This window comes from Vicia villosa, linkage group LG3 (genome assembly GCF_029867415.1).
Source record: "Vicia villosa cultivar HV-30 ecotype Madison, WI linkage group LG3, Vvil1.0, whole genome shotgun sequence".
In the NCBI taxonomy this organism is placed as follows: domain Eukaryota; kingdom Viridiplantae; phylum Streptophyta; class Magnoliopsida; order Fabales; family Fabaceae; genus Vicia; species Vicia villosa.
The window spans coordinates 79,665,269-79,676,518 of record NC_081182.1 but is presented as its reverse complement, the minus strand read 5'-3'; the positions used below and the strand labels follow the sequence as shown (position 1 = coordinate 79,676,518).

The 11,250-nt window shown below is 33.5% G+C and overlaps 1 protein-coding gene across 1 annotated transcript; it reads left to right on the top strand.

The window, feature by feature from the left end:
• The first annotated feature begins 8,386 nt into the window (after window positions 1-8,386).
• Window positions 8,387-11,000, top strand: LOC131658396 (triacylglycerol lipase 2-like). Its single transcript, XM_058927693.1, has 9 exons — window positions 8,387-8,560; window positions 8,699-8,806; window positions 8,862-9,029; window positions 9,119-9,229; window positions 9,310-9,453; window positions 9,571-9,611; window positions 9,748-9,827; window positions 9,946-10,041; window positions 10,687-11,000. The coding sequence occupies exons 1-9, from the start codon at window positions 8,387-8,389 to the stop codon at window positions 10,998-11,000; spliced, it is 1,236 nt and encodes a 411-aa protein (XP_058783676.1).
• Window positions 11,001-11,250: the final 250 nt, after the last annotated feature.

Genomic DNA, 11,250 nt, shown 5'->3' with positions numbered 1-11,250 from the left:
TTCACCCAAGCACAACTAGAATTACCTCCAACCCTGATCAACCAGAGGCATGATTCCTAAGTTCATGATACAGGGGCATGTTGCTTATGATAGCACGAATATCAGAAAGTCCCCCGATAGATAAAGCTGCAGAGACGTCTCGTACGCCCGACTCAGTCAGTTAAAAGCTTGTATATACAAGGGGCATGACATATCTCATTCATCAGGGGCAATCAAGTCAAGATTCCGAGAATCTCTCAAAGATGCAAAAAAACAATCAGGGGCATGTATCCAAGTAAATCTTAGTCTATTTCCAATCAACATGGGGCATTGTCCTGGGCCAATGATTACGAGGGGCATGACGCCCATAGTGCACATCTCATAAAGTCCTCGCGAGGCGAATCTTTCCGAAGTCCCTACTAAATGGGGCAAATCTATGCAAGTCCAGTTTGACAGCTTGATCAATACTCAGTAGGGTGTCCTAAATCGAATGGTAGTTACTACAATACTGGGGGCAATTTTCAAGACACCCATGTCTCCCCTCAGGGTCGGGTTCACAAGATCATATCCCCACAGAGTAATCATTAAGAAGATATCTTTAAATGCTCCCGACAAAAGACATGGCTCCCCAACAGAGTTTACATCTTCAACACTACCGGTGCTCCAACACTTTGCTGTTCTCCAACATGGTTTATTAATATCTCTAATCCCCAATCAGGGAACATCAAGTTACTGATCATCCCAAGCAGAAATCATAAACCCCCAGCTGAGCATCTTCAAAACAAGATCAGACATCAAAATCACAAAGGCATAGAGATTTATTTTCTCAATCAAGACATCAAAATCACAAAGGCATAGAGATTTATTTTCTCAATCAAGACAACATAAAACACATATCATATGTCATAAACATATTCATACATTGCATACATTACCTCATAATGAATTCATCCATAACATACAAAGTTTCTCTTTTATTCTGAGGGACTCATTACATAATACATGCATCATGACATTGCATAACTATACCTATTGCAGGATACAGGCACAGACAAATGAACGAAATCTCCAACTTTCCAAGATCTAATTCAGCTACTACGAATAGTACTGACACGATCAACGCTCGAAGATCTAATTCATTTACCACGAACGGTAATGACACGATCACTTTCAAAGATCTAATTCAGTTACTACGAACGGTACTGACACGGTCAACGCTCGAAGATCTAATTCATTTACCACGAACGGTAATGACACGATCACTTTCAAAGATCTAATTCAGTTACTACGAACGGTACTGACACGGTCAACGCTCGAAGATCTAATTCATTTACCACGAACGGTAATGACACGATCACTTTCAAAGATCTAATTCAGTTACTACGAACGGTACTGACACGGTCAACGCTCGAAGATCTAATTCATTTACCACGAACGGTAATGACACGATCACTTTCAAAGATCTAATTCAGTTACCACGAACGGTACTGACACGGTCAACGCTCGAAGATCTAATTCATTTACCACGAACGGTAATGACACGATCACTTTCAAAGATCTAATTCAGTTATTACGAACGGTACTGACACGGTCAACGCTCAAAGATCTAATTCATTTACCACGAACGGTAATGACACGATCATTTTCAAAGATCTAATTCAGTTACTACAAACGGTACTGACACGGTCAACTCCCAGAGATCTAATTCTATCATCACGAACGGTGTAGACACGATCACTGACCTTCCCAGTCTAATTCAGTTACTACGAACGGTACTGACACGACAAGAGAAACTAATTCTATCATCACGAACGATGTAGACACGATTATCTCTCTAAGATCTAATTCGGTTACTACGAACGGTGCTGACACGATCGACCTTTAAAGAGATCTAATTCCATCATCACGAACAATATGGATACGATCAAGTATTTCCTAAGTCTAATTCAGTTACTACGAACGGTGCTGACACGACCAACTCTCAAAGATCTAATTCATCTACTACGAACGGTAATGACACGATCAACATTCAAATACTCCTCAACACAGGGGATCATTCTAACGCACGACTTATCCTCCAACCTAACGCACAACTCATTCCTTCAACCTAACGCACGGTTTTCCAGACATCTGCTGATGCAAGCTAGACCCAGTCTAACGTACGACTCAACCTAGGTCTTTTCCTCAGAAACAGTCTAACGTACGACACGTTCTGACTCTTAAGTACATCAAGTCAGATGGCATCTTCAAGCCCATCTCCATCATACATCTTCTCGACACACCTGGATGGCATCTTTAAGCCCATCTCAGACAATTTTCTGTCAATATCCGGATGGCATCTTTAAGCCCACCTCCGACAACATCATGTCAATCCAACTAGTGGCATCTTTGAGCCCATTCAAACCATCTCCGACATAGGTCCCTGCATCAGCAAGGCAAATTTTGTGGTACTCATGTGTTCAATCATCTTCCACCTTCAGATTCCGATAGGCATACAGGCCAATCTACATCCTCAGGTTTAAGAAGATTGAACAGGGGCAGCTGTCATACCCCAAAATTTACCCTCACATATTTGCAAATGTCATTTTATTTCAAATAATTGACATAGCCCAGTTGGTAAGAGTGTGAGGCTTGCGACTACAAGGTTCTGAGCTCGAATCCACTCCTAACTTTTTTCCCTTTTAATTGGTTCTAGCTTTAGTTTTTATTTTATTTATATTCATAAAATCACAAAAAATAAGTTTTTTTTATCATTTAATTTTTAATTTTCGTATTAATTAAATATTCTTTTTTTAAATAATCAATTTTTCATTTTTATGCACTTTTTAGTAAAAAATCAATAAAAATTCTAAAATATTCAAAAAAATCCAAAAAGATAAGTTTTGATCTTGATTTGTTATTTACAGCATTTTTTTTAATACAAAATCAATCTGAGTTAATATTTCAATTAGGCTTATTTTGTTTTCCTTTTTCACTCTAACCTAATTTTTTAATATAAATATGAGAACAACGAACCCTATTCGGAACACAACCTTACACGGCTAAAATTCACACAACAACTTTTCCGGCCTTTCACTCTCACGTACACAATACACTGACCAAGCGTACAAACGTCTAACCAAATTTCTCAAAACCCTTCCTTGTACATACAATATACTAATTTTCATTCACCTCACTGACTTATTAACCGCACATTCATGGTTATCACTAAACCACCCTCAACCATAAAATCCACTCCACAACACCATTGTCACAAAGCTGTAAAAAACTATATAATTCAAAACCCATAAACTCTTTCAACCATACTCAAGCAATATTACCCAAAAAAAAACAAACACTACTTGTTTTATTAACAATTACAACAACATTTGTTTATGTTTTTTTTTGCAGTAAATTTTTCGATCCAAAACAGCACAACATATAGATCGCAAAGCTCGACGGACCGCCGACCAGTCCCAAATCGCGATCTCCGCCTTGCTCATCCGCAACGGCACTCACCCAGGCCTCCAACGGCGCCGACGGCCGCACTCGGACGCGTCACCCGTATCCAGCCCCGAGACGAAACTGCAACACCAGCTCGCCGCCGTCACCGGTTGAACGTGCGATTTCCACCATCGGTAATCCTTCTTTGTTTTTCATAATACAAGTGCCATGAGTTATTGTTTTGATATCCAAGGAATTGTTATATTTGATTTTAAAAAACTGTGAGAAAGAAGAAGAAGCATCCAGAAAATAAACTTTTCATGTTAAATATGGGTGTTTGTTTTGTATATTTATTTTCTTTCTATTTTTCCTGCCACATGTCATGGAATCATTGGCTACTGGGTCATTTACCGGCAGATTGAATCGTAACATGGGCATGTGTGTTGTTTTAGTTTTCTTTTTATCATAGAAAAAAAGTGTTAATTAATTTAGTTTGAAAAAGTCAATAACTCATTTATGTATTCATTATTTATTATTCATTGTAATTACTATTAGTTATACTAATTTTTTAAAAATGAGTTTAAAATGTAAACTAAAATTAAAACGTGTATTTTTTAGGTTAGGTTATTAACTAGGTTACTAGGTCACTTAATTTCTATCATTAACTTAAATGATCAAAATACAAAAAATATTAGTTAATTGGTTTATTTCATGTTTTTTTTATATATAATAAAAATTCCAAAAAATATTTTAGTTTAATTTTTCATATATTAAAATACTAAAAAATATGTTATTTAATTTTTAATTCTTTTTTAAAATTTAGAAGGTCTATTTCTATTTTTTCTTAATACTAACTACTTTCTTGCTTTGCGAGGTGCTACACTTGAGGCTTTCAGATTATCTTCACGGATATTTATAATTTACTTAATTTTGCACACTTAATCGTTTTATCTTCATTCGGTTGTTGTAATTAATTTCTATCCCCATTCGTTTGGTAATTTGTAATCCCCATCCCGAAGCCATGTAATAGCGTAGGAATTTTACTTTTCCACACTTTAATTTTCTGTACGTATTCAACTGTTAGTAACTAGGCGTGTATGGCAAGACTAATCAACTGAACGTTAGTTAACTTTAAATTCAAGATAACATATTCGAATCTAACACACTCGCACGCACTCACCTCTAGGGTACGCCCCTCTTGGTTGCTTTACGAATAAAGGTCGTGTCCCTCGAAATGTGGAGGTATCCATTAGCAAAAGGTCCCTCAAGATAAAATCGTCACTACGTCCCTCGATGACCCTCGATCGTTGCCTACGAGAAAGTGACGATCGTCCCTTCGAATTTGCTAAAGGTACCTCTACTTGTTGCCTTCAAACGACTTCGATGACCCTTCGATGACCCACACGTCCAATATAAAGGATTTCCTACTTCTACATAGTATGGATAATCCTAGGAACCGTAAAAAGTATAGAAAGGACCAATTAGTTAGGGTAGTGTTCTTAATCTGCCTAGCTCAACAAAAATATCTTTTCAACACTCTTTCGAAAAACTAAGGCTATGCATTCACGCTAAAGTCCTTATGCCTCTTTTCAACTCAAAACAAACAAACATGAGCTAAGCAAATTAAGAGCCCGTAGACAACTACGGATGAAAAGGGTGCTTACACCTTCCCTTTTCATAACTTACCCCCCGAGCCCGTTTTCTTTTTAAAGGTCTTTTTCTGTACTTTTTACCTTTCCTAAAATTGGACAAAATAAAAGTCGGTGGCGACTCATGCTTACCGCAACATTGTTGCATATTAAAAATAAAAGTCAGTTCACCGAGTTACATTGGTGTATCTGGAAGAGTCATATAAACATGATTTTCAATGGAGACTGTGGGGATGTTGAGGAAATTTTATTCAATGTTAAGGTATTTGCTGGGAAGTGGTTGTCTGTAGGCTTAAAGGGGAAGGTGCTATGCAATTTATATGAATGGTGCCATAATTCCATAGATTGCATAAAATTCTAGTAATTGTCATTACTATCTTTTGTATTGGGGTTGTAGTGCCCCTAGTACTCACTCTTTAATGCAATTGTTGATTATAAAAAAAGTGTGGTATTTATACCATATTTAAATAGTCATTATACCATCAGAGGGTGTATTTATAGGTCAGTTATCTATCGCGCAAGAAGAATCGTAAGATATAGAAGTGGTTTATTTTATCATGGAGGTGTTGTGGTTGAATGACTACTTTGCCTAATTTTGGATAGTGCAGCAAAACATCTTTAAAAGAGCAACCTATATGCGACTTGACCCAATAATTTCTTCAAAGACAATTTTTTAAAACCGTGAAATAACACCACATGTTGTTGACCTATTCACGAGAACATGTAACAAGCATATCTTGAAATGTATAACCTTCTCCTTTAGTGAAAACATTTAAGAGAGAATGAGCTCTCTCTCTCTCTCTCTCTCTAAGGTTTAGCGTGTCTCCCCCCCCTTTTCCTTTAGGGTTTTGTGGTGGTTTTTTCTCCATATCTTTCTGGCTGGTTCTCCCCCCTTTGTGTGGTGGTCTTTTTTTCCCATCCTCAGTGTTTGAAGGCTACGGCGGAGAGTTTGTGCAGTTGACACCATGGCAATCTCCTCCCTACTCTCTCTTCCTTCAACCTCTATCAACCTCCTCACCTTGACAGGTTCATAACTGCCACTCGGTGGCCCAAGGTATCTCAACCATGGAATGCGGCCTCCCCCAGAGCCTCCTCCACCAAAGGTTTTGGATGTCATGTGTTTATGTGTGTGTATTCCTATTTTGTGTTCTTTTATTATGTTTGGTTTGTTGTGGCTGCTGTGGTGTATTGTTTGGTTTGTTCTTGTGTGTGTTTTGTACTTAGATTTAGGTTGCAGTAGGTTGGTGTTCAAGGTGTTTGTGGATTTGCCTTAAAGAAGCTTGGATGTTGAAGTTTTGCTTTTGAGGGGATTTTTACTTAGGACTAATGCAAATCAACCTTGTCCTTTCAGTCAACAATTGGTTCCGCCACAAATCGTGAGTTTGTTCATTCTTGGAAGCCCGTATAATCTATTTGTGTGTGGTAAAGTTAAAGATATGTTCCTTAATTGGAAAGATTTAAAGATTGTGGTTCCTTAGCTCAATTGGCTCTTGCGGAAGATTTTTACTTGGATGCTTGGATCTGAGGTTTGGATTGATACTTTTCCTTGGGTTTCTAATCTCTTCAAGGTGGTCGATATCCATAACTTATTTGACTTAATCTTTTGTATTGTTGTTATCTTGTGGTTGGGGAATGTCTTAACTCTATTTCCTCATCCATGGTTGTATTCTCCCTTCTGTATCTATTGAATGGGATTTTCTTTCCAAAAAAAACCCTTGTCTTTTATCACATTTACAAATTTTTTTGGAGCATAACTTTGCACACGTTTCCTCTTAACCATTTGAACTCTACGTCTCAACTGCACGCTAGCACCATCCTCCATAGATCAAACTCTACTACTACTTCTCTCGAATTTAGGTGTGTTCACTCTAAATTTAAAACTCTTATGTCCATTTTTCTCAAGATAAACACATATCATTAATGAATCTTACTAATTTAATAAGTGGACACAAATAATATGTCTTCATAATTTATAATTTCTATCTATCTCGAGGAAATTAGATGAGACCCATATAAGATGGGTGAAAAGTTCATATTGCCTTTCTTGCCTAATATATAAAACAATCATTTTATTTATTGACTCACGTTTTTATTTTTACATGTTTATATTAATTATATTATGAAGAAATAATTTTATTGCTTCTTTGAAAAACAAAAGAATCCATAAATACGAATAATTTAGTGTGTTTTTCATATAATTATAAAAAATGTGTGGTCATGACGAGGTTTCTCTCATTTTTGTAAAAATATGTCGTATAAATTGATTTTTTTTTGCATTATTTTCATAAAATATAGTATGCATTCATTGTTTTCTTCTATATTTAAAAAAGATGTGGTATTTACATTTTGAACTTTATTATGCAGTTTTAAATTCTTATTTAATGTTTTTTTAAAGTGTAGAATTTTAGAATAATAAAATATTGAAGGATATTATTCATTTATTTAAATTTTGTAGAGATGTCAGATATACTTATAACAATGTATGTTAACATTGTATGTAGGTAGATTTCTTATCTATTTCAAAATACATAAATTATAAAGAAACAGGCTAAATACATACTCCTCCAATCCAAGACCAATATTCCCGACAAACCCAAATTTATAAAATTAATAACTATAATTTATTTTCAATAAACTCACATTTGAAATTAACAATTATTTTTCATAAAAAATATTTCATTAATATTATTTTTTAAAAATTAATTCTCTTTACAATATAACTTTATCATTATTAGTTTATTTTTGTTTATTTAATTACATCGATAACTATAAATAACAAGAATATTTTAATAAATCATATCAATTTTATAATTAAACTACTAAATTTAATCATTTTCTTAACAATCAAACTTTCTTAAAAATTAAACGAGGGTCTTAACTAATTGATCCTAATTGCTTTTGAACGATCATGATTATGTATATTGATTGACTAAAATAGTTTAATTGATTTTGAGTTAAATATTATTTTCTTAATTTACAATATGTTAAAAAGAACATAGCCATATATAATTACTATAGTTATGATCATCCATAAATAATTACTATGCTCTCTGGCCCGGTAGCCTTATTTGTTTTCCTTTAACTAATTTTCTTGGGAGGTTTTTTGATTGGTTCGTATTTTTATCGGTTTTTGTTTTATTTCTTTGTTTTTTAGTTGATTGGCTGTCTTTAGTGTTTCTGTTTTTTAGAATCTCTGGTGCTCCTTGTTTGATTAATGGGTTGTAGTTGTATTCAGTTTGAGTTTTTTCTACTCTTCTATGTATATATATATGCCATTAATGAAAAAGTTCAATATTCTCTTTTATATTTCTATATATTTATATTTACCATTCAAAATGGCCAACATTGTAGAAATTAGTCTTATCTCAATACTCTTGATTTGCATAACAGCAGCCGCACACGAAAGAAAGTCATTTTCCAATGATTTTTCAACACTCTCCCAAGTTAATGGGGATGGTATCTGCAAGACGTTGGTAGAGACACAAGGTTACAAATGTGAAGAACATACGGTAAATAAATATTACTACTAGAAATTTTCATTCCACATGCCATTTCATTATCAACAAATCCGTAAAATGATCACTAACCATTGTTTAATTAATTAATAACACATACTTGATATCATTTTTTTTGCGTTAATCACTTAGGTAATAACAAATGATGGTTACATCTTGAGCCTGCAAAGAATCCCGACTGGACGGTCCGGTAAGAAAGCCGACAAGCCACCTGTGCTACTACAACACGGTCTCTTATGTGTAAGTTTTATTTACCCAATAGACAGATAGACATACAATTTACAATCATGTATAGAAATTTAACTCCTATACAATATTTCAGGATGCTGTAGTATGGATGCTCAATTCTCCCGAAGAATCATTGGGATTTATTTTAGCAGACAATGGATTTGATGTGTGGCTTGTTAATGGTCGTGGCACAAAATATAGCACCGGACACACATCATTAACTCCTAATGACGCGGTTTTCACCTTATATACAATAATTTCAAATTTAGAATAATTCATCAATATAGAAATTTTAGTTTAATTCTTGAGTTAATTCATTATTAGGCTTATTGGGAATGGACATGGGATGAACTAGCTGGTTATGATCTTCCTGCATCAGTAGAATATGTGTTCAATCATACTGGTCAAAAAATGCATTATGCAGGTCATTCTCAGGTTAGTTAACCCTAATTCATTATTTATTTCAAAAATTTTAATTAGTTTGTAAAAATAAATTAATGATTTAATAATATCAGGGTACTTTAGTGGCTTTGGTTAATTTATCTCAAGGGAAACTTCTGAATATGTTGAGATCAGCTGCATTACTAAGTCCAATTGCTCATATGAATCATGTTGCTTCACAAGTAACAAAACTTGCTGCACAACTTTTTTTAGCTAATGTGAGTCACATGGAAAAAATAGATTAATTTTATGCAAGTATTTATTTTGAGGTATGTGTATAATAAAATCTAATCATGATCACACTTGTGAAAATAACACTTTTTTTTATATTACAGGATGTGTACTGGTTAGGTTTGCGTGAATTCATTCCTTATTCGTAAGAGGATAAATTACTCTTCCTTCTACTTTTACTGAATATTTGTTATAATTTTTCATTAGTGAAAAAAGAGAAGTTAAACTAATAAAAACAACAATACAAATAATATACAATATGCTTTCTAATTAATGATCAGGAGGGAACTAACAAAACGTGTGGATGGAATATGCTCCACTCTAAAGCTATCTTGCGGAGACATAATCTCATTGATCACTGGTAATTTGTTACTAATGGAATGGTGATAAAATTCCATTTTAACTATTATGTAAATATAAGGTATTATAACCATACTTAATGATATTATTTTTGTATTACATGATTTTAAATTGTATAGGTCCGAATTGCTGCGTAAATGCTTCTAGAGTGCACTTATTTTTTCAACACGAACTACACCCAACAGCGACAAAGAACATGATCCATCTATCTCAAAGTAAGTCTAATAATAAATAATTTTTGAAATTTCTTTGTGCTTGTATTGACTATAAAGACTGGTCTGTTGAAGTTTTAAAAATAAAAATGATTTTTTGAATAAATAAATTTGTTAAGAAGTTTTCGAAAGTTTATTTGGAGAAAAAATCATTCTTAGTTTTATTATTTATTTTATAAAAAATAATTCTCAATATGGTAAACAAAAATGTAATAGCTTCGATTTTTCTTGAAATCTTCTACAGTGATTTAGTACTCATTTAGTATGCAGGATATATAATAAATGAAGTAAGATAATTGTATCATATAAAAATTCAGTCATTATTTGGTGAAATTACAAGATATAATAAGTTAATATCAATATCTATCTTCAATGTTTTTTTTTGTCAAGTTGGATCGAACATATAATGAGATAAATATTTTTTTTTTGTGTAAGCAAGGATTGCGGTAAATTTTTTTATTATATTTTGGTCACATTAAGTTTTAAAACTGCTTATATGAATCCTTTAATTGAATTTTTAAACTATTGATATGAAAATATATTTAAGTTTAATTTGTATACATAATTACTATGCATATGTACTGCATACAATCACATTTTTTATGCATCTGTAATTAGGACTAATAGATTTTTATTATGGAATTTTAGTGATCCGAACAGGACAGATAGCAAAGTATGATTACAGATTTCTAAATACACTACACTATAGACAAATGGTTCCTCCAACTTATGACATGACTAAGATCCCAAAAGACTTCCCTCTTTTTATCAGCTATGGAGGGAAAGATTATCTATCTGATGTACAAGATGTGAAAGTTTTGCTCAATGATCTCAACAATCATGATGCTACCAAGCTCGTGGTATTGTATAAAGATGAATATGCACATCTTGATTTTGTTGCGGCTTTTGATGCTAAGCAAGTTGTTTATGATCCTATGATAGCTTTTTATAACAACTTATGATTTTAACATAAGGAGTATTACAACATTGTGCTCATGTATTTTCTCTTACTATCTTCAGAAATCTATCAACCACCTTAACTAAAAGTGGATCGAATGTTTATTCTGATTCCGAGGTTGAATTTATGATGAGGATTTTGTTGCTCTCTTTTTAATGTTGTATTTTGTTCTCTTTTCTTGTTATCAGTATGACACATCATGTGTTCTTTTTAAATTATGATTGTTTTAAACCTCAATATTAATAGTCAGTTTG

Coding starts and splice junctions, on each gene's coding strand:
- LOC131658396 (XM_058927693.1), top strand. CDS start 8,387: ATGGCCAACATTGTAGAAATTAGTCTTATCTCAATACTCTTGATTTGC. Junction 8,807..8,861: donor TACAACACGGTCTCTTATGT/GTAAGTTTTATT, acceptor AATCATGTATAG/AAATTTAACTCCTATACAAT. Junction 9,828..9,945: donor CATAATCTCATTGATCACTG/GTAATTTGTTAC, acceptor TAAATTGTATAG/GTCCGAATTGCTGCGTAAAT.